Raw genomic sequence first — 27,796 nt, 5'->3', positions numbered from 1 at the left:
GTTTTCTCTTCTCTTTCTCTTCTCATTTCACAGATCTTTTTTCAAATGTATCACATTGCAGGGGTTACTGTCTACCCTGATGGGTCATTGGCTTTGTAGAGCATGGCATACACTGAATTGAACACTGTAATTACATTTATACCCATGGCAACACCCAATTTTTCACTCTCATTTGTAGCTGGAAGCACCTACGAATGACATGTTCCAATGAATTACAGATCCTATGGAGAGTTAATAAGATAACACATCTCAGTCAGTATTGCATAAATTGGGGTGGGGAGAACCTGAACCCCAAACACAAGACTTGATAGGATGGAATTCCTCTAGCAACAGTCAAGAAATGATAAGGTTGAGTTAATATCAGTTCCTATATTCTCACTGTTCTGTCAACCTACTCAATTCATATCTTCTAAGCTGGCTGTCTCCCAGAGTTTCTCTGAAGCTAAGACCTGAATTTACAAGTGCTGTTGTAATTTGGGGAGAGGGGGTACACACATAAACACACATGGCAAAAATCATAAATTATTAAAGAATCCCTTTAAAAACTTCTGCGACCCTAGGGCTTGTGTTTACTGCCCTCATACTTCAGGTGGCAGATGTGGTATAATGAAACATAAAGCATTATTGAAATTCTACTTTATTTTTACCCCTCAAATTGGAAATCATGGAAAAGACTGATAACATCCAACACTAGCAAGGATGCCTAGAGATGCGGGGAATCTCATTCACACCATGTTAATGCTAATGGCCATGTTTACTGCCATCACCTTTCTGGAAAGTAATATGGTAATATATACATTCTGATACAAAGGCAAAGTTACCTTGAGAATCAGTAACCTAAGGTTGGGAGACTCGTTCACACATACTTGAAGGAGCATACACAAGGATTTCTGTACGAAGTTATTTATTGCAGTATTGTGAGTGGTGGCTCAAAGGTGGAAACAACCTGAATGTTCATTAATAGAGGAACGGTTAAAGAAAACATGCCACCTCCACATTACGGCATATTATGCATTTTAAAAAGAATGCATTTCATCTATAGGTATTGACATCAGAGGAATGCATGTGATACATTGTATAAAAAGATGGGACAATAAGAGATCCCGTCCTGGTGCAACGAATCTGACCAGTAACCATAAGGTTGAGGGTTCAATCCCTGGCCTCGCTCAGTGGGTTAAGAACCTGGCATTGCTGTGAGCTGTGGTGTAGGTCGCAGACGTGGCTCGGATCTGGCATTGCTGTGGCTGTGGTGTAGGTCGGCAGCTATAGTTCTCATTATACCCCCAGTCTGGAAACCTCTATGTGCCTCGGGTGCGGCCCTAAAAAGAAAAAAAAAAAAAAAAAAGAGGCAGGGGTACAATATATGTATAGTGTCATTCCAGCTTATGAAAGGGAGGGAGAAAAACAGGGAGGAAGAAAGAAGAGAGAGACAGGCAGGGGGTGGAGAAAGGAGAGAAGGAAACAGGTAAATGAAGGGAAAATTCAAAAATCCATTTCGGTGTGCAAATCCATTTCTGTGTGCGTGTCTGTCTTTATGTAAGCATAGGGAAAGTACCCTGCAGATGAGTACCTAACACAGGTTACTCAAAGAAGTGAGATGGAAGAGGGAAGGTGAAGGTGTTCATTTTCCTTCATGCAGCTCTGTAGGGTTTTATTTAATACAGAGGACGTGGATAAGCGTTGCTGCCCACTTTTTTAAAAAAACATGGACAGCATCATCTAAAGAAGACAAGATGACATAATTGATGTAGGGATCTCCAACTACTTGGTGAGAAGGAACCAACTTTTAGCTGGATGAAGCCTTCTGGTATGACTGGGGTGGAGTTGCAAGTGAAAACGAAAAGTGCTTTCCTTCCCAGCAGGAATTCCAGCATATACTTTGGGCATGAAAATGTCCAGAAGGCCTTGCAATTCAGTCTTCAACTTCTACCTGTTAATTCCAATGTATACGTTGAGGTGACTCAAGGTGACAAACCAACAGACTATGATCATACTGCTTTGGGGCAGGACTAGAGGTACCCACTTTGCTTTTGCCTAATAAATCTCTGAAAAAATTAAATGGACTGTTCTTCCAGGACAAGTCTTGGCTTAAGATATGTACTCATTACCATAGGTAGAAATAGTAGTGAAAATTTTCAATAGGCATGTTCTTAACCCCCTAAATAATCAGTTTCAGTCAGTAATTGTCCAGGCCTTTAATCAAATATTCCTAAAGAATTGTTGAGCACGCCCTTCTAATAAATGTAAGTTTATTTATAACCAACACATACATTCTATTGTCAATCAATACTTTGACTTAATTTTTGATGAAAATAAACAGAAATAGATATTTTTTCCTTAATGCATCCCCAATGGATTGTTCTTTGTGTTTCTTGTGAATTGTGTACTCCTCTTTAGGATTTATGGGTTTACAAGTATTAATATTTATTTATTAGATGCATTTATAAGTTCCATTAGAAATGGTGAATGATTAGTTTGAGTTAGAAAAATATATCACAAGGAGAAATCTCTGTCATTCAATTAATGCAGTCTTCAATGTTTAAAGGTAGAGTGATTTTATTTCCCCCAAATACCTAACACTGTAGGTCTACTAGATGTCCTTATTAATATGACTGATTTACCAACACAATCAATATCACTGCATTCTTTAGTTCAGCAATTCATTTCAGTGTTGTTGTTTGACCTTTAAATCCCTTGATTTAAGCCATTTTAATATACGAGCATACAGACTTAAAAGATAAATTAGGAGATGTTGATTCACATAATAAAGGGATTATTTTGTTCAGTGAAAGACAGATCTTGGGATATCTTTAAATAACTAACTCAACTGGCTATTTGCAAAATTATGCTATTTATAGACATTATTCATAGATGGACATCAGTAGAAACATCAAATGAACAAAGTGATATTCATTAGGCCTTGTAAACAATGCTTAGACAATCCAAAAAAAAAAAAAAAAGCCTATTAGACTAATCCAGCCTATGCTAAAAGGTTAATTCATTTTCAACTTAGGTTAATACAAATTTCCTTCTCTGATGACCTGTGTATAGATTTACCAAGAATCATATTTATGACAGAAAAGCTCAGTCCTTACAAGAGTATGTGAGGTATGTCTCCCTGAACTTCTGTCTCCTCTCACGCTCTCCTCTTACCCAAGTACTCAAATATAGGCATGCCCAGATGAATGGTCTAAGAGAGTACAGTGAAGTTTATTTAAGCACCAGAAAATATATTTTAGTGAGTTGAAACATTTAAGACTTCATCACTGCCCCGCTCATTAACTGAACATCTACTGAGATAGGTATTCTCCACTTGCACACACTCCTCCTCCTGCTTCCATCTATTCCCGTTTTTCTCCATCTTTCTCTGTGCTCTTTGATGCAGTCTTTGATAGGGTGTACTGACAGACTTCTCTAGTCCTTGGCTTTGGTTTGGGTTCAGCCAGAAGGAGGCCAACAAAAAGCAGTGAGAAGGCATCAGAGAATGAAGCTCCCTTTCTGCTGGGCTTCGTTTGTGCAGTGGCCTCAAGTCTCTGAAGACCAGAGCTCTTGCCAGCAGCTCCCTCCTAGAGCTACAATCTCAGCTACAGCTCTTCTCAGAGGCTGTTATCTCTCCCCACTGTGGGCCCTCAGACATAGGAATGGAAATAGCTCCCCACTATTGCTAGCCCAAGAGTGCTTCACCATCTTTGTTGTCACCTCCATCCGTGCTCATAGCTTCATAAATAGTCCCCTTATTACACAGTCCACAACTAGTCCAATGAAGCATACTATCTCTTTTCTTATGGGATTCTGATCCATGCATTGATATGGTAAGAATCTATTAAGAGCTCTACAACAAATAAAAACAAATTAGAAATTGATTCTGCTCTCAAACAGTTTACAACGTGGCACAGGAGATAACTGGGGTTCATTTGCTATCACTGGTTAAGGGCTGCTGATATGTAACTGAAAAGGTGATTGTATTGTCACATTAATGCAGGGGGAAAAGAAAGGTAGAACATTCCATGGGATAACTTGTTATCTATATGCTGGCTTGAAATAATTTGAATTTACATGACAGAAAGAAACTGTATTTAGAAACAAGACCTTAAAATGTCTATCTTTTTATAATTTGCATGTATGCAATGTGATATATGAAAGGGCAATTTAAATATATATACTCTTGCCCTAAATGATTATTTCATATACACGCCTGTTTTCTGAAAAGCTTCTTTTTTGTTTTCATGGTCGCACCTGTGGCATATGGAAGTTCCATGGCTAGGGGTCAAATTGGAGCTACAGCTGAGGCCTACACCACAACCACAGCAACACTGGATCTGAGCCACAACTGCAACCTATGCTGCAGCTTGCAGCAAGGCCAGATCCTTAATCCGCTGAGCAAGACCAGTGGATCGAACCCTCATCCTCAGGGAGTTAGTGTCAGGTTCTTAACCCACTGAGCCACTATAGAAACTCCTTGAAACACTTGGATATTTTCTACTAACTACTTGTTTTTTAAACTCTTGCACACAAGCCTACATGCTAAACTTTCTTTCAAAGAGTATTTAAAATTATCTGATATTAATAGAACTGTTAATTACAAATTTTAGCAATCCGGTGGGGATAAACTCAATTTTGGTAATATTTAATTATAACAAACAATTGGCTGGATTTTAGCAGTGGGAAGGCACCAAGTATTCAAGTAAAAAAGATACGATTTAGTGATGTTTGTTTGATTCAGGGGTCCATTCAATAAAATAGAAAAAGTAGAATTTTACATGTATAGTTAACTTTAGATTTTAAAGCTTTGGATTTAAAAATCCATATCAGATGGATTAACTGTATAAAACGCATGCTTCTCAATAGAACATTTACTTCAGAAATTTTAATTGACATTTATATTTTCTTGATATATAAACAGCAGATGAGATGAATGAAAAAAAGAGATAGCTCTTATCCTTAAAACTTGTTATGGGAAATCTATGCATGAAAATTAATGATAGATTACAAAGCAGTAATTCTCTATAGGTATTTATTTTTAGATAGCTTAGTAAGGCCAGTCTACAATCATTTAGTTCAATTAGAGTTTAGACAAATATTCCCACACGAATATGTTCATGCTTGCTTTGTAACTTCCTGTCTTCCTTTCATCATAATAGATTTGTCATTCACACCACATTGCAAATCAAATTTTACATGATTTCAGTCGATACAGAATTAACAAATATTGACGTACTATTCCTTGAAGTCTTCTTTTAAGAGCTGGGGTTTAGAGGGGAACTAATCTGTAGGTGAGAGCTACTGAGTACAAGCTGAACTACATCTGGATTGGCAAACAAAAGGTGCTTAAGCATTTGCAGAAGTAACTGGAAAGAAAAATGAATCCATTATCAAATTACACGTAAGAACAGATGTAAGATTTACAAATTCGCCTCTGTCCCAATGGCATGGTTTTCAAAAGGGTACAAACATAAATATGCCTTCGTTAAAATAAACACTGGGTCAGTAAATCTCAAATTCATAAAGTACACTCCACGCTTTGAACTGCAGAGCCTCAAGTGATACATTAGCGGTGAAGACATACATTATAAGCACTTAGCATGAAAACCGTCTGCTGTAAAATGGGGCAGAGACGCATAAATATTCTTATCAATCTCAAGTCCAAAAGGATTACAATTTAGAACATATGCAGGATCAGTTATGCAAAATGGACTCAATGGCTTCTCCAATAATTTTCTCACTATTTAGAGATGTTGTTCCCCCTATACTTTTGGATCTGATGAACGGGGAGAACAGAAAGGAAATATTTAAATAATTTATTTTTGTTTATTTGGCTAGAACTGCAAATCATGAAACACTCACTGGTCATAATTAGCTCCTCTACACTGTGATTCCAAATCTCTTTGGATGCGGGGCCAGCTGACCAGATGGTGCGCTGTAGCATAATGCCTTTGAAATGGAGGCTTAAGTTCAGGTCCACAGGCCACAGGACAACAGAGGCAGATTGTGATGGGGAAGTGACATATTCAACTAGGAGGGCCTGGGGCTGGCAAGCGCTGCTGGACTCAGCTGCCAAAGGGCAAACTACATGCCACCTTCCTCATGCCCATGGCTCTATCTTAGTATGTGGCTGTGATTGCGTTTTAACCTTCAGTGGGGGGTGGAGGGGCAGGTGATTTTGAGAGGTCAGAGGCACAAAAGAGGTGAGGAAGTTGGGGGGGGGGAAGAAAATCAAAATACCAATAACTTGCTATGTTAAGAAAAGGATATATGAACATTTGCACAACAATAGGTCATTCCTTTAAATTACCCTGTATACAAAGGAAATTTCTTAAAAGTCTTCTCTTGCTCTTAATTAATGAGACTGATTGGCTAGCAGTCTGCATTATGACTAAGTCTGACAGAGTTTAATGGAAGAGAAGCTTAATTGCAGAAAAGCAATGGAAGAAATTCATTAGAGAAGACTTGAAACCTGAAAATTATGGGCAAAGCAGGCTACCCAAATGGAAATTGAGCAATTTAAGATGTCTTAATTAGATTTAAAACCAGAGCTTAGAAAAACTAAATTAGCTCTATCGAATCAGATAAAAAAAATCTGAGATAAAATGCATGGTTATTATTGGATTACCCATGATAGGCTGTACAGCATTGTACTGGTGATGCTAAAAGTCAGCCTTTATGAGAAGTAACAACAACAAAGATAAAGAGAATAGTGAGCATGAACTTTACATGCTATTACATTTATTCCTAACGTTATAGTAAAGGTTCTAAGAAAATGATGTAATAGCTGCCTCCTGCCAAATTATCCTGAAGAAATCCCTCCCCCAAAAGTAAGCAAAGAAAAGCTTAATGTCAAGTTTGTTGGGAAAAATACTGGAAGAAGCAAACCAAATTTTCCAATTTACTGCTCATTTGAGAACTAGACATTTACGTAAAACTGCTGTGATTCAAAGGTGATAATAGTATGGGTATGGAGTGGAGCGCAGCTGAACAGTTAACAGAATAATACAATTATTAGATAAGTATGGGGCATTAGGGCTAAAAATAAGAGGAGACTAGTGGAGGAGAAAGCTATTTACAGTACATAAAATCCTAAAGCTTGTCACTCATTCATTCATATTTATGAGGCAAATAAGTCTCAGGCACTGTGCTGGAAATAGACAAGGGACCTGCCACAATGGAGACTAAGGGCTAGTGAACAGGATAGTTTTTGACAAAAATAACAGAGATAGGTGTAAATTACACATTGAAATAAGCACCACAAAATGTATAAAGTACCAAAGTGAGCTGCTACTAGGGAAATATGATTCGGATAAGAGCCTCAAGGAGGACATGGTATCCTACCTAGACTGGAAGTTGAGGGAAGGAACAGTCACCAGTGCCCAGAAAGAATATCCCCGGCAGGAGGAGCAGCCCTAGTTGAAGCACCCAGAATTCCAGGTGGGCAAGGTGGCCAGGACAACTGCAGGGGGAGAAGATGAGTAGAGATGAGCTTGGAGAAGGAGGATGAGGCAGCAGGCCAGTAAAGATTGTGGAATTCATGCCAAGGCTTAGGATCTAAGTGAAGCATGAAGCCTTTGGATGGATTTAAGCAGAAAAGTGACATGATTGGATTTGCATTTTTAAAAGATTGCTGTCATTGCTGAGCCAACGCTGTTGCCAAAGAGAGGTCTCTGGATCCCCAGAGCACGCTGGTTAGTACATTCATTTAATATTCATTTGAGGAAAACTTTCAACTTCTATTGTTTGCCAGTTCCACTGAAGAGGAAGGGAATGCAAAGATCAATAAAGCTTAGATTTTGCTTTCCAGAAATATACCAAATTATTAAATAAATATGATTTATTACAGGTAGATGTGTATTTGGAGGTATGTACAAAATGCTAAGGGAGACTAGGGGAAATGTTACAAAATTGATAAACGTTGAACTGAGTCTTGTAAGAGGAAAATATTCCAGCCAGTCGCAACTGCAAAATAATGGAGGCTTAGAAGAGAAGGAATGGAGGGGAAGGGAATGGAGGAAAAAGAAGTTCAGCAATTCTGGATTTAGGAAAAAAAGAAAAAGACTGGGAAAGGTAAACCTATGGCAAATGGATGGGATGAATGGGGCTATCTTATGTGCTAAGGAGTTTGAACTTTATCCTATGGTCAGTGGGGAAACGTGGATGAATTCAAGTCAGAGAAGACATTGTATTTTAGAAGGAAAACTGCAGACCCATGCAAAAGAGTGACTGGGAGAGGAACTAGAGTACTCGTAGCAGGGAAGGTAGTTAAGAAATTTCTCCAGCGGTCTAGAGGAGAGATGGCATCATGGACTGAACGTGTGCCCCCCAAATTCATAGGTTAAAATCTAACCCCCAGTGTAATGGCATTTGGAGGTGGGTCTCTGGGAGGTAATGAGGTTATGAGGGTGGAGCCCTCATGAATGGGGTTCTACGCTTATGGGAAGAAGCAAGGGAGCTGACATTTCCCCTTCTACTGAGTGGGACGCAGGAAGTCATCAGTCTACAACCTGGAAGAAAGTCTTCACCCCAACCCGACCGTACTGGGGCCCTTGATCTCAGATTTTTAGTTTCTACAACTGTAAGAAACATATTTCTGTTGTTTATAGGTCAGCCAGTCTGTGTTATTGTGTTAGAGCAGCCCAAGCTGACCAAGACGGATGATAAAGGCATACCTATCATATGGGAGAGTGTGGAGATGCTGAGGATGGACAGAGTTGCTCTCCCAGCTCACTTCACGTGTCTATCTTTGCCTCTTCTGCTATCACCTATGGCCAGGAATCTTACTGGGTTCTAATGTAAACTATGGACTTCTGGTGTTGTGATGTGTCAGTATAGGTTAATCAGCTATAACAAATATACTACTGTGGAGCAGGATATAGATTTTGGGGGAGGCTGTGCACATGTGGTGACAGAGGGCATAAGGCTGCTCTCTCTGTTCTCTCCTCAGTTTTGCTGTGAACCTGAAACTGCTCTAAAGAGAAATGTTATTGATTAAAGAAATTTCAGTGTATCTACCTGACGTCTTTTTTCTCTTTTTATTTTTTGGCTACATCAGCAGCATTTGGGAGTTCCTGGGCCAGGGAACAAAACCTGAGCCACTACAATGACTACATGGGATCCTTAACCTGCTGAGCCATAAGAGAAGCTCCTCTTTCTGACCTCTTGAAGAAAAAGAATTTACAAGAAGTGAAAGAAAACAGAAAGCATAATAATCAAGAGATTTGCTGCACTAAAACAAAAAGTATATTTGCATACAAAATTAAAATGCCAACTACTATGTAAGAAAAATACTTGCCCCCAAATATAGCTCATGACCAATTAATGTACTTATTATATAAATCAATATGAAAATCATACAGAAATTTTAAAATGGACTAAGTTCATGGAAGAAAAAAATCATAGGTTAAATACAAATCACTAATGAGCATGTCAGAAAACAGTCTACTCTACCAAGAATCAAAGCAAAATGTAAATTAAACCAATGATACTGGAGTTCCTGTTGTGGCACAGCAGAAGCGAATCTGACTAGGAACCCATGAGGTTGTGGGTTCGATGCCTGGCCTTGCTCAGTGGGTTAAGGATCCGGCGTTGCTGTGAGCTGGGGTGTAGGTTGCAAACGTGGCTCAGATCTGGGCTCTGGCGTAGGCCGGCAGCTGTAGCTCTGATTGAACTCCTAGCCTAGGAACCTCCATATGCTGCAGATGCGGCCCTAAAAAGCAAAAAAAAAAAAAAAAAAAAAAAAAAGTTTATCACTTATCACATAAATACAAAATTAAGATGAGTGATAGAATGCAGTGGTAATAAAGTACAAGTGAGATGGACATTGCACTAAACACTTTCTGGAAAGCAATTTGATACCATAATGGTATGTATTAAGAGGTTAAAAAATGGTCCTACTTTTAACCCACTCACTAACACTACCTCAAGAAATCAGTTCTATAGCAATTATCAGAAATATAGAAAAAATTCATTTATATAGACAATTATAGCATTACTTAAGAATGTTAAAAAACACTAACAACCTGAGGGTATAAAATTACAGTACATAGGAAGAAAATAATTCAGGAATTTAAATTCATATTTTAGTGGTCTTAGGAAATGTTCATAATGTAACAATTTTCAGATATTTTATTTTAAAAAAATAGAAGATAAGCATGTGAAAAAATATATAGGGCATAATAGTATTTAAATATGATATAATTATCTAACTAGAAATTCAAAGAGAATCAATAGGAAAACTACTAGAACCACATAGTATAATGTCTAGTGAAAAAATAAATTGAAGGAAAAAATTATATATACTAGGTATGGCAAATTCAAAAATATAACAAAAAATAAAACATAAGATTGAATGTTCAGTAGTCAGAAAGCAAAGGCAAAAGACTGATAGATCTTCATCCTCTACTTGATAAGAGAGATAAAAACCAAAATTAAAATAAAAGATAAATGAAAAGTGGAAAACATTTTTGCAAACTTAGACAGACACTACTTCTTCATTACCCACACAGCTAAAACATCAAAAAGAAAAAGAGAATGCCCTCCGTGGAAAAAAAAAAAAAAAAGAAAAATATATGAAGAACAATTTACTAAAGGAAAAATGAAGATAATCAATAAGCATGTGAAAAGATGTTTATCCTCAGAAAACAAATCAAACAGAAACTAGGGAAACAAAAAAAAATCTTTTTCATTTGCCTTTTAGATTGGCAGTAATTAGGACATTGATTAAGTCTGGAATAAGAGATTAAGTTCTCTGATTCCTTGGTAGAGTATAAACTGTATGGGGGGAAAATTAGTAATATTTGTCAACTGAGAGCAAAATTTAAAATGTATGTATACAATAATCTTCAATTCTACAACTTATTTTAAGGTTGTAATTTAGCAGGTGCATATGGATTTACGTAAGTTGATGACCTTTACACCAAAATTCATGGCAGTGAAAAAAAAAAATTTAACACCTTCTGTCAGCCACTTAAGATTTACTACGTCTAAGGTAGAAGTGGCAGCCCCCAAGCAGGTGCATGATGCACAGAGGAAAGGAAGTCCCATGAGGAATCTGAACAATGGGAGATACGAGTCAGCAGATAAATTACTCTCCCTTCCTTCCTCATCCACAGACAATGTTTATGCTGCCTCTTAGAATATGGTTCTGCAAGACTGAACGTTCAATTGTGCTGGATACTGAGCAGTGGGCAGCTCAATAAATCATTCTCATGTTGGCTCTGCCACCATCCCATCTCACTCCCCTTTTCCCTCTCTTATCCCCTAGGATTGGCCAAACCTATACCATTATGGCACAAAAGTGTTTGCCGTATATGATACTATCTAAGGAATCCCAAGCTAAAAGCAAAGCATAAATTCTGCATGTCCATCACTAGGAACTTATGCAAAAGGTAAAAAGGATGAGATAGCTTCGACTGTATTCATATACAGCTTATATTGTATTCACTATATTGTTCTAAGCTGTACTGATTTTTCCAAAAATGTCCCGGCAACATTGCTGGTCTCACATTCTCTTTCAGAATCTTACCACTCTCCTGTTAAGAGTGGGCATCTACTTCTAACCTTGAACCTAGAACCTAGACAAGCCTTTGAGAGTGATCAACCAATGAAATCTATCAAGACTGACACAGCATGGGTTCTGAGGCTACGATACTCAAGGTGACACAGCTTCCATCTGGTTCTGTCTCTTTCTCAAGACAAACGCCTTTTGATCGTAGTGACCACTTTGTGAGGAAACCGTTAAGTCAGAAACTGTGAAGGGAATGAGATTTCACCTTACTTGCAAGTAAATGACCTAGACTTCCATGGTATGCACATATGGATATAGAAGGTACACACATACCTAATACAATAATTATGAGCACTATCTCGCTCTCTTTCTCTCACGAGACACAAATACACACAAAACATGAGCCCTGTGGTCAGAGACAAAAACAGCTTATTACTCACAGTAAAAGTAGCAACCAGAGCAACATGCATGAGTTTCCCAAACCCCAGATCCCACAGGGCGACATGGTGATGGCCAGGCGGCACCTGATCATGCAGTGGGGCGCATGGTAGAAGAGGCTCCACATCAGGAAACTCTGACCTAATACGAGGTTGCTGGTGATGTCCAGTCCACCCCTCAGGGGAGAGAGATCTAATCTTGGTTCTGGACTATGAGCAAATCTTCTGGGGAAGGAAAGGACCAGTTTTTGTCTTTACTGCCTTGGACCGTCTCTGGGGAGGGAGATATCTCTGAGCTTTATTATCCTCGAATATCTCCTTATAAAAATATTCTTAAAATGGCCATAAATGCCTTTGTTCAGAAGACCTGGGCCCTGCAGAAACATGAAATATTCACGGAGAGCTGTCTCCCAACAGAAACCAGGCCACATGGAGAGCATGAGTGGAGTCTTTCCAATTGACAGGTCTAGCCAAGAGCCAGCATCAACTGCCAGGTACATGAGTGAACAAGTTTTCACATGATTCCAGCCCCCAGACTTCAAGCCATCCTAGTAGATGCCAAGTGTGGCAGAGATGGACTGGCCCTAGTGAGTCCTGCCCAAGGCTGGAGATGCTGCTACTGTGTCAAGCCACTAAATTTTGAGGTGGTTTCTTACGCAGCAATAGGTAACTTGAACAAGGAGAAATGTCTGCGATGAATTAAATTATATAAGCAGTTGTAGAACAAAATGTGTAACTTAGTTTCATTTGAAGCTGTATCTCTGAGTACATATGTGCACACAGACCTAGAAATAGGAAGGAGACAAATACACACACACACAAATATAATGATACACCAAAATGGTTCGTGCTGGTAGGACTTTCTATTTTATATGTATTAATTTATTTTAAAAAATAAAGACATGTATTAGTTTTAGCAGAAAAAAAGATTTTTGCTTTTATAGAATGGTGTATATAATATACCTTAATCTCTGGATTATGTGTTCTTTCTTGTATTTCCTTCCCTCCTCCCAAAGTTTCTATAAAGAGTAGGCATTGAGTACATATATATAGTGATGTGAGGTAATTAGGATAGCAGTGGGGATGCTTTCAGACAGTAAAAACTGTTTTCTTTTAAAGTGGAAAAGTTGGGCCATTTTCTGTAGCCTATGCGATGACAGGACCTTTAGGGGACGTTTAAGGAAGAAAGTGCTCTCTTATACATGAAGATGGATAGTGCCTGTTCTATTATTATTTTGAAACTTGATCTTGACTATCATGTTCCTATTTTTCTCTTCAGAAGTACCTTTTTAAAATAGACTTAAGAAAATGCTGAAGTTGAAAATACAAGTGTTCAAAATAAAAGGGTAGACATAATAACTTTAACATTTTCATGTAATAAAAATTCAATTAAAGAGAGTTTCAAAGCAAAATAATCAATAATGAATATTTATGGAGGTTATCTGGCTTTAATATGAAATAGCCAAAAAAACTCTAACTCCTGTAGCAAACAATAACCACAAAAGTCTATTGAAAATGCTGTTCTCATATTAAGCAGAATAACTTTTCTATTTAAAAATGTGGACTCACTGTTTACTAAAAGTATTATTAAATCAACAAAAAACAAGAGTATATTTCTTATAATCATAAATAACTAGTCCCAAATTCTTAAAAAGAGTTAGTATTTACTCAGATGGTGCAAATATATTTGAAATATATGCATTTTAATATCTACAAGTATATAATGCTACCACAAACTTTGAAAGAAATGATAACTACACTCATATTTTCCTTCTTAAAAAATTTTTGACAATTATTATGTATCTGTGGGAAACACAAAAAACAAATTTAATATATATATATGTATATTTTTTTTTGTCTTTTTGCCATTTCTTGGGCCGCTTCCGCGGCATATGGAGGTTCCCAGGCTAGGGGTCGAATCGGAGCTGTAGCCACCAGCCTACGCCAGAGCCACGTGGGATCCGAGCCGTGTCTGCAACCTACACCACAGCTCACTGCAACGCAGGATGGTTAACCCACTGAGCAAGGGCAGGGATTTAACCCGCAACCTCATGGTTCCTAGTCGGATTCGTTAACCACTGCACCACGACGGGACTTCCCGTGTGGCTCACAACAAATTTAATATTATACCCACTCTCCCTTACTAGATCCCCCTGGAAGGAATTCTGTGAAACAGTAACAGTGACCATCACTTACTCTGAGGAATTTGGAAAATCCATAGGAAATAACTATGTATCCTTTTTTATTAATATAAAATGTTGGTCTCTAAAAGTATTCTACATTAAGATTTTTTTTGTGTCAAAATAACACAAATGTGTATTTTGTTCCTCTGTCTTAATAACGTTGTAACTTTAAATATACCCTTAAAACACTGCTGAGCAGAATGCCATATTACTAGATCTTGAATCCCATGACAAATAATCTAGCCAAATGAAATAACAATAAAAACCAATTGATATGTGAAGACACTAACATTTCAAGATTATTATCACTTAAAAAAATATTATTATCACTTTTAAAAACATATTTAATTCATGCTGGGTGGGTGGGGGATCTGTTGCCTTGAGCCTTGGTGTAGGTCGCAGATGCAGCTCAGATCCTGTGTTGCTGTGGCTGTGGTGCATAAACTGGCAGCTGCAGCTCCAAGTCCACCCCTAGCCTGGGAACTTCCCTATGCTGCAAGTGCAGCCCTAAAAAGCAAAAAAAAAAAAAAAAAAAAAAAAAGCAAAAAAAAAAAATCATCATATTCTCAAATACATGTTAACAATAAAACCTATATAGGGATAAGTACATTGTTTATGGCCAGTACCATCACAATTGAAGAAAACACACCAAGATGAGACAGTCTCAAAAATATTCAGTCAATCTAAGAATACATACTAAGATAACAGGCAAATTATACCAGTGCGGTGGAAAATCAAGGTCAAGCATAATTTAGAAAGAAATCTTAAGTGATTAGCAAAGTTTCTACAAATAGTTTGGAAGAGAAAAAAAATTAATGGATAAATGAAGATATACAACTTAATGTCCTCTACAGTGGGCATGTCTATCTTTTCTATAAGTCTAAAATGTTTAGGATAATAGAATTCTAAAATCTATGGTTAGTGCAATGCAGTGTAATAAACTATGTATATAAACTGAGCATTCTGGCTCCACTTCTACCACCACTAGTAGTTGTGAGTGCTGGGGAGGGCAGTTCACTTCTCAGGGCTTTGTTTCATAAGGTACAATATATAAGATGAATTAGACAATATTCCAAATACTAGATTCTGTGCTAAGAACCATTCTGAGCAGAAGCAGACTCTGCAAAAAAAGGAAGATAAATCTTCATGAACCTAAAAGGAACACTGAATATCCCTTGTACCCTTAGCTATATGTCAGTTTACTCAAGTTGAATGATATTTCCATTTTCCCTGTCCAAACTTGTTCCTTCCCTTTTTTTCAAAACTCTGCCAAACCCATCTTCTCCAAGGTTCCTTGCCAAACAACTCACTTTTATTTGATCGCTATAATCAGTCCCACAATAGTTCAATTAGATATGCCCCTCCTTAGAGTTAAAATTAGACATGCACTGTCAAATCTATATTTTAATTTATATATGAGCACCTATCTGGGTAATCTCTTTACAGTTTATACTAATATAGAAGCATTAACTAATCAATCAACTCAATGTTCATAAAACTATGTGATAGATTCGACAATGGAAAACGATATGCTTATAGTAAACTATATTTTTCCTGAAGTTTTAGAAAAAGTTTTGAAAATATGTTAAAAAAAAAGAAAAAAACTCTTACAAGTCTTAATTATTCTTTCCACATAACTCTTACAAGGTCTGCTAAACCACCACAGCAATCATTCTGACTAAGTGGACTTTCTTTCCTAACTACCAAATTTATGGAACTTTCAGTCAAAAAGACAGTGAGAACCGCATCAAAACTACCACTTAGAAACACTCATCATCAAGTTCGTTAAAGTGAGATTGCATGGAAAAGCAGCTTAAGGGACTTTATCTTTTTAAAGCAAGAGTTCTTTTTCATGTCATTGTTTTTTTAAGTCCTCAACTAAAAAGTCTTTATAGATTTGGCAAGGTTCTAAGTACACTTAGCTAAGGGCAGCGTGATGCCATTTCCAAGATAGGTAGGAAAACTATGCTAATTTATAGAAGGGACACCAATCACTTAGAAATTAAGGCAAAACAAAAGCAGCTGTCCATAGGTCTGGCAAGGTATAGTGAAAACGACATTATTTAATCTGCTACCAATTTATAAAAAGGGAAAATCGGGATATTTTCTTATAAAAGATCAAAAATTATGTAAGTGTTTTAGCAGCTAGCAAGACCTGACATGTCAAATCAGTCTTACACTTAAGAGAAACTGGTTTGAAAAAGGGAGAAGGTCCATGATCTCTTTCTTTCTGGTCCAAAAAAGAAAAAATAAAGCAATGCATGTGTCAAATGAACACGAATATGAAGACATGCTTTGGAGTGTTATCAGTTAACCAACAGAAGCTGGGACCAGGACCTTTAATGAATAAAAAAAAAAAAAAAAAAAAAAAAAAAAAAAAAGTTTCAGTATTTTAGGCATCCTAAATGCTGACAAAATGGCTTGATGTTCATTAAACAGGAGTGGGCTTAAGAGACAAGGAGTTCTGGGATCTACCAGCTGTTTGGAAGAATGACTCATCATTAACCTTGATGTAACAAAAACCACTGCCTCTGGCAGACATTCATCTGGTCGATATTAAATCACACCGTGTAACAGGTCAATGTGTTGAATTGTCTGGGGAACATTTAGCAGCTCACTCATCCCAGCAGACATATCTAGAAACCTGCACAGGGTCATATTAAGGCTTTTTGTATAGCTATGGTGTGACATAGGTAACACTCTCTTCAAAGATTTCCAAATAAAAACTGTCTCTGACTTGTTCTAACTTGACATTTGAATTCATAAGTGACACAAGTGCAAGAGCAAACTCAAAACCGTTTCTTGAGGAGAATCTGGTCTTGACCAGAGGAAACCTTTGGGGGGCTGTCTTGTGTAGCCTAGGGTATCAGTCTGGTTCTATAATTTTCATAGTAGAATGAAAGCCCTCCCATCTGTTTGATCCCTTGTAGATCTGCCTTTAACCAGTACTGGAGCATACCTGCCATCTAAGCTGTCTCCAGAGCTAACTGTCACCTAATTCCTGTAAAATTTTTAACCAACATAAAAGAAATCTGAAAAAAGAGAGTCCAAGAGAGTGGTTGCCAAATGTTAGACCAGTTGTATCAGAATCCTATCAGGGATTTGTTAAAAATTCAGATGCCAGGATCTCATCTTCAACAGACAAAATTCTGTTGAAGATGAGGAATACAGGGATACAGCCCAAGTATCTATATTTTTAACAAGAACTTTATTTGATTCTTATGAATACGTAAATTAAAAACCACCAATCTGTGGGATTCAGAATCCAGTCAGTCCTCAGAGCCATAAAAATGTTAAAAAGGGCATTGCTAATACCTCACTCAGGGTCTGTTCTATCTCTTTCTAAGAAATTTTGTGAAGTCATTTTCCTGATTATAAAAGCTGTTATTCATAATATCTCTCCTTTCCCCTGGGCTGCCAGGAAGCTCAGAACCAAACTGATGCCTAACTACAGCAATAACATTAAACCTCATGGTAAGCATATTTGTTTCCTCCCTGCTCTTTGATCTATTTTCCCTTTCAATGACAACTGTATTAATATTTTCTAAGTTGGAAAAAAAATTCCCAAAGTTCTCTTAGAAAAAGGCAGGATATGGGGGGAAATCTCAAATAAAAATTATAATGGTTTTATAATTTTTATCCTCTTTGATTTTGATTATTCTTTGCTATCCCTGTGGGGATAGGGTTTTTTTTTGGTTTTTTTGTTTGTTTGTTTGTTTGTTTCTATTTTTCTCTATACATTTACCTGGACAGAAATGCAATTGGTCTGAATTAGTCATATGGTATCCTTGGTCTCTAAGAAATCCAGAGAGATGATTACTGTTTCCAAACTAAAGTTTTTATGGAACATTCTAAAATAAATTCCTTGGAATAGCAGAGAGGTAGAGAATTAAGACAAACCATTAACTTGTTTGAAACTTATGGTTCATGGCCAATATATTCTTTTCCTTTACAGTTTCTTCTTCATTTAACTGGAAATGTCCAGCTGGTTACCTACTTCGATTAGTGTAAACGGTGAATTTAGAATTCTTTAGACCCAAATGAAGAGTTCATGATAAAACTGAGAGTGCTCACCAAAAGTCTGAGGATTTAAAGGTTTCTTTAAAGGCTTTTAACCGAAAGAACTGTATTATTAGAGAATTTAGAACTTTCCAAAGTCTTTTTTCAGTCTTTAACTATGGTAGACTTATATCTTTGCCACGAAGGAAAATAAATAAATAAATAAATAAATACCAAAATGTTAGAAATTCAGATGAAGAAAATTCTTAGAAAATATTTCAGAGAAAGGTATGAGATTAAAATCTTAAGTGGACACACTAATTTTTGCCAAGAAAGTTTGACATGTCAAAGAATGGAGCTGGAACAACTGGATATGCACATGCAAAAAGATAAATCTAGATACAGACCCTACAACTTTTTAAAAACCCAATAGCAAAAACGAATAGCAAAAAACCAAACAACCCAATGGAAAAATGGGGCAAAGACTTGAAAAGACATTTCTCCAAAGACATATAATTAGCCAATAGGTACATGAAAAAATGCTCAACATCACTAATTATTAGAGAGATGCAAATCAAAACTACTATGAGATACCACCTCACACCAGTCAGAATGGCCATCATTAGTAAGTCTACAAATAACAAATGCTGGAGAGGGTGTGGAGAAAGGGAACCCTCCTACACTATTGGTAGGGATGTAAATTGGTGCAATCACTATGGAAAACAGTATGGAAGTACCTCAGAAAACTAAATATAGAACTACCATATACCCCAGCAATCCCACTCTTGGGCATATATCCAGACAAAACTTTCCTCGAAAAAGATACATGCACCCCTATGTTCACTGCAGCACTATTCACTATAGCCAAGACATGGAAACAACCCAAATGTCCCTCAACAGATGAATGGATAAAGAAGATGTGGTATATATACATAATGGAATACTACTCAGCCTTAACAAAGAACAAAATAATGCCATTTGCAGCAATGTGGATGGAACTAGACTCTCATACTAAATGAAGTATGTCAGAAAGAGAAGGATAAATACCAATGATATCACTTATATCTGGAATCTCAAATATGGCACAAATGAACCTATCTACAGAAAAGAAACATACTTATCGACATGGAGAACAGACTTGTGGTTGTCAAGGGGGAGAGGGAAAGAGTGGGATGGACTTGGAGTTTGGGGTTAGATGTAAACTATAGCATGTGGAGAGGATAAGCAATGAGATCCTGCTGTATAGCATAGAGAACTATATCTAATTAATTTGATGGAACATAATGGAGGATAATGTGAGAAAAATAATGTATATATATGTATAACTGGGTCAATTTGCTAGAGAGCAGAAATTGACAGAACATTATAAATAAACTACATTAAAACTTTTTTTAAGTTAATTAGGAATGGATCACAGATCTAAATGTAACACACAAAACTATGAAACTTCTTGAGGATAACACAGGAGAATATAGATGGCCTTGGATATAGTGAGGACTTCTAGATATAAGATGAAGGCCATAACCCATGCAACAAATCATTCATAAGCCAAACTCCATTAAAATTAAAAGTCCTGATCTATGAAAGGAACTGTCAAGAGAATGAGAAGACAAGTTACAGATTGAGAGAAAATATTTGCAAAGCACATATCTTATAAAGGACTGTTATCCAAAATATACAAGGACCTACTAAAGTTCACCAATAAGAAAATACCAACTAAATTTAAAAATGAGCAAAAGACCTCAACAGACACTTCTCAATGAAGATACAAAGACAGCAAATAATAGAGGGAAAAAAATGCTCCACGTTATTGGTCATTAGGAAATTATAAATCAAAATAATAATGAGACACTATATACATCTATTAGAGTGGCCAAAATCTAGAGTACTGACACCACCAAATGCTGGAGAGGATAGGGAGCAACAGGAGCTCTCAAACATTGCTAACTGAAATAAAAACCAGTACAGCTACTCTGGAAGATAGTTTGGCAATTTCTTCTAAAACCAAACATACCTTTACTAAACAAACTAGCAATTACACTCTGTGGTATTTATTCAAATGTGTTGAAAATTGTTGACACAAAAACTTGCACATGGATGTTTATAGTAGCTTTATTCATAACTGCCTAAACTCAGAAACAACTAGAATAACCTTCACCAGGTAAAGGAATAAATAAATGGCCAATGGTACATCTAGACAAAGACATTTTCTCCAGTGCTAAAAAGAAATGACCAGTGTTCCCACTGTGGCTCAGCAGTTATAAACCTATAGTATCCATGAGGACGCAGGTTTGATCCCTGGCCTCTCTCAGTGGGTTAAGGATACAGCATTGCCATGAGCTGTGGTGTAGGTTGCAGATGTGCCTCGGATCCTACATTGCTGTGGTTGTGGCGTAGGCCAGCAGCTACAGCTCCAATTCCACCCCTAGCCTGGGAACCTCCATATGCCACAGGTGTGGCCCTAAAAATATGATGTATCAAAGCCTGAAAACACATGAGAGAACTTAAGTGCATATTATTAAGTGAAAAATTAATATGAAAAGGTTGCATACTATATGATTTCAACTATATGATTTTCTGGAAAAGGTAAAACTATGGCTATAATAAAGAATCTGTGGAGTTCCTGTTGTGACTCAGTGGTTAATAAATCTGACTAGGAACCATGAGGTTGCCGGTTTGATCCCTGGCCTTGCTCACTGGGTTAAGGATCCGGTGTTGCAGTGAGCTGTGGTGTGTGTAGGTCGCAGACACAGCTTGGATCCCACGTTGCTGTGGCTCTGGGGTAGGCTGGCAGCTACAGCTCCAATTAGACCCCTAGCCTGGGAATCTCCATATGCTGCAGGAGCAGCCCTAGAAAAGGCAAAAAGACAAAAAAAGAAAAAAGAAAAAATCTGTGATTGTCAGGGGTCAGGGAAGAGGGAGATGAACTGGTAGAACACAACATATTTTTAGGGCAGTGAAACTATTCTATATGATGCCATCACATGCTTGTCAAAATCTACAGAATGAATTATACCACCAAGAGTGAACTCTAATGTGAACCATGGGCTTTGGATGATAATGTATCAGTGCAAGTTCATTGGTTATAACAACTGTACTCCCTGGGATGAGATTTTGAAAGTGGGGGAGGCTGTGAGTATATGGGGACAGGGAATATTTAAGAAATTTCTGTACCTTCTACTCAATTTTGTTGTAAACCCAAAACTGGTCTAAAAAAAGGTCTACTAAAAGACATATCTTAGAAGTAAAATGTCATGCAAATAAAATCTTAACTGTCTCCCTTCCCAGGGGTATAATTTTTCAGTTTGAAACTTAGAGTAAATAAAGTTTCAAGTCATTGGAGACCATTCTTCATAATCATATGGAATTCTAAATTATAAGTTTATTACTTGATTTTATCTACCATGGACTTAAATGGCTGTCATAGTTTTAGCCTAAAATATTAACATTAGGAACTTATGAACTAAACTGCAACATGCATCACTGTTTATTTTTGCCACTGTTATAATCAATATTTAGTCTATTCCAAATTGATTAAGTAGAGATCAACATCAATGTTTAGGCGGGTCAGAATAAACAGATCAACTGCTGGGTAGCATTATGTTCTATTTTGCAGAACAGGCAAAGTAAACAAATTGGGTTTGGAAAAAAGGAAAATATAAGAGGATTATATCTAGACCATCTAACTTCTAAACAACACATTTTCCACTTTCCCTCATAGTTCTAAAATATTCCACTCATTTGAATATGCTATGACTAGAGAACTAAGTTGATAGTGAATATTATCTTCTATACAAAGGGTTTGCATATATTGTATGTTTTTGGATTCCCTGAAATTAGTTAAAAAGCAATGCCAGGTTGAAGGTAGTATTTTTTACTGGCCAATTTAACATTAACAGACACACTTGTAAGAGCTGAAAAATGTACTTCCTGGAAACCAAAGACAAAATTTCTTATTTCTTTTTTTTTTTTTTTTTTTTTTTTGTCTTTTGTCTTTTGTTGTTGTTGTTGCTATTTCTTGGGCCGCTCCCGCGGCATATGGAGGTTCCCAGGCTAGGGGATGAATCGGAGCTGTAGCCACCGGCCTACGCCAGAGCCACAGCAACGCGGGATCCGAGCCGCGTCTGCAACCTTCACCACAGCTCACGGCAACGCCAGATCGTTAACCCACTGAGCAAGGGCAGGGACCGAACCCGCGACCTCATGGTTCCTAGTCGGATTCGTTAACCACTGCGCCACGACGGGAACTCCTCTTATTTCTTGAAAGCATATCTGTCACTATTGTATCGCTAGTACAATAAAAATATTATAAGAAGTTTGGCTTTGAGATTCATGTAACTGAATTAGTGCTAGTATCATTTTCTATACAAATGGAGAAAAATAATGTATCATTTAATTGATGCAACAACTGTACTGACAGTCACTAATACAGAGAATAAATTTATAGCTCCTGCCTTTACATCTGTCATCAACTCCAAAATCATAATGTGTGCTCTTTCAAACATATTTTGTAAGTGAATTTACCTACTTCCTTTGTATTTCTCAAAGCCATTTTTGAAAAAAAGAAACCCTAAGAAAACTAAAACAGAGGTTAACTAAATTTCCTTTTTTTTTTTTTAAATCAGAACAGTGCTTTATTTTCAAAAGCTCAAACAGACCCACTTACATGGAATTAGTCAAATAATATTAGGAGATAAAAGTGTATATAATGGATCCAGCAAATGCATAGACACTGACATCAATATTTTCTGATTCCAAAAGTTTACAAATTATTTGAAGAGATTTATTTTATCTTAAAGCCAAGAGGAGAAAGAAAGTCTAACATCAGAAGTTGTTTTAAGCTGTGCCATTGATGCCTTTATTGCAGTGGGAAAATGCTTCCACAAGAGAAAGAGAAGACAAATGACCTAAAATCATTTTGGATCAAGAGGAGGAAATCAAATATGTTTCCACCATTAAAATGCATTTTGGTGGTTTTCATTAAGAAAAAAAAATCAGGAGTTCCCGTTGTGGCACAGTGGTTAATGAATCCGACTGGGAACCATGAGGTTGCAGGTTCAATCCCCAGCCTTGCTCAGTGGGTTAAGGATCCGGCATTGCCCTGAGATGTGGTGTAGGTCGCAGATGCGGCTCGGAATCCGTGTTGCCAGTGGCTGTGGTGTAGGCCGGTGGCTATAGCTCCGATTAGACCCCTAGCCTGGGAACCTCCATATGCCACAGGAAGCAGCCCTAGAAAACGCATAAAGACAAAAAAAAAAAAAAAAAGAAAGAAAATCATTTTCAAAAAATTGGCAAAACTTTGGCAAACCTTTGAAAGTGTGGTCTTCTCACTCTAATTATTAAAGTTTGAATTTTGATAATCTGAAAATACAGTTCAAATGTCCCCAAAAGCCTGTGCATTAACCATAGACCAGAAAGAAAAAAAAAATCAGAAATATGCATTTCTTATTTCTCAACTAATTCGAAAGAGTTTGACCAATTGTAAGCATATTTCTATTTTTAAAAATTAGACTAAAGCAATGCAATGTGAAAATGTAAGTATTTATTGTAATATTTAAATGTCTATAGCAGATTCAGAGGACATGAAAAACACCTGTTAATTTAAATTAACACTATTACATTACAAAACTCATAAATCATGTGCACATGACCAGCATGATTTATTTCAAAAATACATTTTTATGTAATAAATACTTCAGAAATTTGTTTTATCTCCAGTAGACCATATGTCTTCTTAAACATATTGTCTATAAATGTGTAAACATAATTACACATTCATATATACATATATATGGATTTTTTTACATCCACACGCCTCAGGGAGAAATAGGAATTCCTTTAGAGAAGTAGACTTTTAAAGTAAAATTCAATAGAAGAAGAAAAACTTTACCTTGGATTCTCAAAATCACTAAACCTTACCAATTATTCCAGAGCTCATAAAGAACTCTACTTTCTAAACACATTAATTTAGTCTGTTTTTCCAAAAAGAACAATTCTGTTATAAATGCACTGAATAATAATGCAAAATAATGGCAAACACCTATATTTTGTGACAATTTAGAACAAATTCTTCCTAAATTGACTAATGTCACAGTTTGTTCTGTATCCCTGCTCATTCAGATGAAGCAAGAATTACGCATGAAAGTGAGACAACATTCAGGCTGAAAAAAAAAATACACAAGAAAGAAAAGAAAAAATTTGATCTGATCTTGGCCTTCTGAAAATGTAATGGAGGAATACACCTTTCCTTAAAAGGGACAGGAGAAACTATCATCCATCAACTCACCTTGCTGAGTGTTCACATTTCATCTATCCTTTCTATCCATTGATGTCATCTTTACCTTCCAACTAGAATGAAAGCTCCTAGATGGCTGGTATAGTTCTCTGCACTCAACACACATTTGCTCATCCATCACTACATGAGAGAATATGATTCTCTACCTTCTGGTTTATAGATTCAAATTATTTTGACAACTTAAACAAGCTAGAAGAAAACTCCCTGCATAGAAATTGTGATGATGTTTATTCAAATTGACGATTTTCTGGAATACAGATTTCTGTGGGGAAAAAAAGGCTATGTATCTAAGACATATTTGCTGTATTCAATCCTCTTTACCTGTGGATAATGATTTTTTTGAATAGAATCTGATTGCATTCCTTACAAAGACTAGTTTAGTTCCTTCTTTTGTAAGTTCTTTTGCATGATGTGGGATTTATTTCATAGCATTTATTATAGTTATCATTTCATATTTATCTGTGTAAGTATTTATGAATATATCTTTCCCTCTGTTGACTGTAAAGTGAAGGCAAATATCACTTCTGTCTTATCCATTTCCCAGCTTAGCATTTGATTAATATATTTTACACATATCAAAATATAAAATTTCAATAAAATGTCCCCCAAACAGTCCAAGATATATTAACTTGTATGAATCAGGTTCTTCTCAAAAGAATATAATACACATGCACTCACTTGGAGGTTTATTTTGTCCTCAAAACAGAGATTGCTATAAGGCTATGCTAAAAACCTATTCCTTGGTTTCTTTTGTTATGTGTCCTAATTCAGCAACAGTACTGTTTCATGTGCATTTTCTAAACTCTAAACTACTTTCAAAAACCCAAATTTAACTTAACCAAGTACGTAAGAGATATGAAAAGGTAGGTTCTAGAAACTATAATCATGTATATACAACCACTTAGAAAAGAAAGCGATGATTTAAAGGAGCCAACTTGTATTTAATTAGAAAGAAGACAGGGAAAGACACACCAACCTAAACTATACCCTCTTTTGCAGTAGAGTTATTTGATGGCTAGGTTGAGTGGATTGGCCAAAACCTCCTCAAATATCCTAAAGGCAAAATGGAACTCTGAGGGATGGGTGACAATCAAGTTGGGTGTATTCACAAGTGGTTAAACACTCCTATCCACAGAGGACTTATTAATGAATGGATAGGTATCAGCTATGGCAAGAATTTTTTTCTTGGCTCATTCTTAGCTGACATTTCTATCATAGCGACCTGGAAGCATATTTATCCAATTTAAAATACCAACTAGCGGGAAGGAGTAGCTTGAGGGACATACATATGTTTTGGAACCTAATACGTGTGATTTGAAGCCCAGCTCCTCAAATTAATAATAGCATCACTTTGGGCAAATTAGTTAACCTCTTTAGAGTTTAGTTTTTCTATATATAAAACAAATAATAACAACTGCCTTGCAGATAGTAGTTATATATGTTTGAGTTCCTAGCCCTGTTCAGAGCAGGTATATGATAAGCACTCAATAAGTTACTGTTATTCTAATAATAACTCAAAAAATCAGAAAGATAGGAAACAGTAAAGGTAAACTTCCAGAGCAGTGCCTAACACGTGGTGCATTTGGCAGCTCTTGCTAGGTTATGCTGAACTAAGAACTACTAGGAGACAATTCTCCATAGGTCGCTTGCATTATTGTCTATCTTGTGAGCAGAGGCACAGACTGTCTTTGTTCCAGACTATCTTTCAAGGATGCTTGCACAGTAAACAGCCTTAGAAGATGAAGATAACATCTCCCTTTCACGCAAAGGGCAGGTTTGCTTGCAGTCTCAGAAGACAGAGATGGCTCCCTCAGAAGCTTTGGGCTGCCATACTTATCTTCCCTTATAAATGATTCAGGGTTCTCCTGTAACACAACCCGCTTCATGTGTGGTTGGCACCTGGGCCCCTTTCATATCACCCTGTGGAAACGGGGGCTCACAAAGCCAGCACAAAATCTGATATTCTGACTACCCCTATTGCTTTGAGTAATAAACTGTCTGTCTCCGGACAAAGTCTCAAATCCTCTGCTAGAAACCATGATCCTATTAGCGCGCAAGGAGGGTGAAATTTCAGGACCTCCACAGTTCTTGGCAACAACCTCCAAATCTCAGGAGCTTATCCTAACATAGGATTATTTCACCTTTCCATAGAGTTGCCCACTTTACATGTTCATCATGTGTCACTGTAGGTCAGCTTAGCTCTGCTCCACATATCTTCCTCCGAGGCTAAAAGAACAGCCTCATCATTAGTTCTCATACCCCAAGGGAAAAAAAAAAGTGATGGATAAGTCATATTATGGCTTTTAAAATATTTGCTTGGTCTTTGCATACATCACTTTCACTTATACTCTACTGACCAAAGCAATAATGACCAGGCACATTTACAAGCCTGATATCAATGGAGTGAGGAAATAGATTCTCCTCCCAGGATGAACCGAAGAATTTTCAGCCCACGTGGAAAAAGGTAAGGACGCATGCAAGCAGGGCGAGTGAATGATAGAGACAGTAATTCATTCTTCCAAAGAAAACACATACTCAGTAAATGGTAATTATGTTAGAACTGGTTATATTAGGACATGACATAACATAACAAGTTATTTTAAGACCAAGTAAAAAATTTTAAAGATCTTCTCCATGCTTCAAAATCATTTCTTTGAGTTGTTTCCATGTCTTGGCTACTGTGAATAGTGCTGTAATGAACATGCGGGTGCATGTGCCTTTTTCAAGGAAAGTTTTGTCTGGATATACGCCCAAGAGTGGAATTGCTGGGTCATATGGTAGTTCTATATATAGTTTTCTAAGGTACCTCCATACTGCTCTACATAGTGGTTGTACCAGCTTACATTCCCACCAACAATGCAGGAGGGTTCCCTTTTCTCCACACTCCCTCCAGCATTTGTTATTTGTGGACTTATTAATGATGGCCATTCTGACTGATGTGAGGTGGTATCTCATGGTTGTTTTGATTTGCGTTTCTCTAATAAACCGTAATGTTGAGCATTTTTTCATGTGCTTGTTGGTCCATCAACAGATGATTGGATTAGGAAGATGTGGTATATATACACAATGGAATACTACTCGGTCATCAAAAAGAACAAAATCATGCCATTTGCAGCAACATGGATGGAACTAGAGACTCTCATCCTGAGTGAAGTAAGTCAGAAAGAGAAACTCAAATATCATATGATATCACTTATAGCTGGAATCTAATATAAGGCACAAATGAACCTTTCCACAGAAAAGAAAATCATGGACCTGGAGAATAGACTTGTGGTTGCCAAGGGGGAGGGAGTGGGATGCATGGAGTGCTTGAGGTTAATAGCTGCAGACTATTACCTTTGGAATGGATTAGCAATGAGATCCTACTGTGTAGCACTGGGTACTATGT

General features: G+C 37.0%; 1 protein-coding gene across 4 annotated transcripts in view; it reads right to left on the bottom strand.

Annotated features, from left to right (window-relative positions):
* IMMP2L (inner mitochondrial membrane peptidase subunit 2) overlaps positions 1 to 27,796 on the bottom strand; it is a 923,412-nt gene that overhangs the window by 192,243 nt on the left and 703,373 nt on the right. Inside the window, exon 7 of one of the 4 annotated variants that reach the window (XM_021079088.1) lies at positions 4,358 to 7,444. The exons of the other annotated variants lie outside the window; for them this stretch is intronic. Coding sequence (XP_020934747.1) covers positions 7,355 to 7,444 — 90 coding nt within the window. The 3' untranslated portion in view covers positions 4,358 to 7,354. Of the gene's footprint in view, positions 1 to 4,357; positions 7,445 to 27,796 lie in introns of those variants that run through there. 4 annotated transcript variants of the gene reach the window in all.

The sequence above is a fragment of the Sus scrofa genome, chromosome 18 (assembly GCF_000003025.6).
Source record: "Sus scrofa isolate TJ Tabasco breed Duroc chromosome 18, Sscrofa11.1, whole genome shotgun sequence".
NCBI classification, from domain to species: domain Eukaryota; kingdom Metazoa; phylum Chordata; class Mammalia; order Artiodactyla; family Suidae; genus Sus; species Sus scrofa.
Note: the sequence above shows the minus strand (reverse complement) of the source record. Positions and strands in the feature narration are given on the sequence as shown.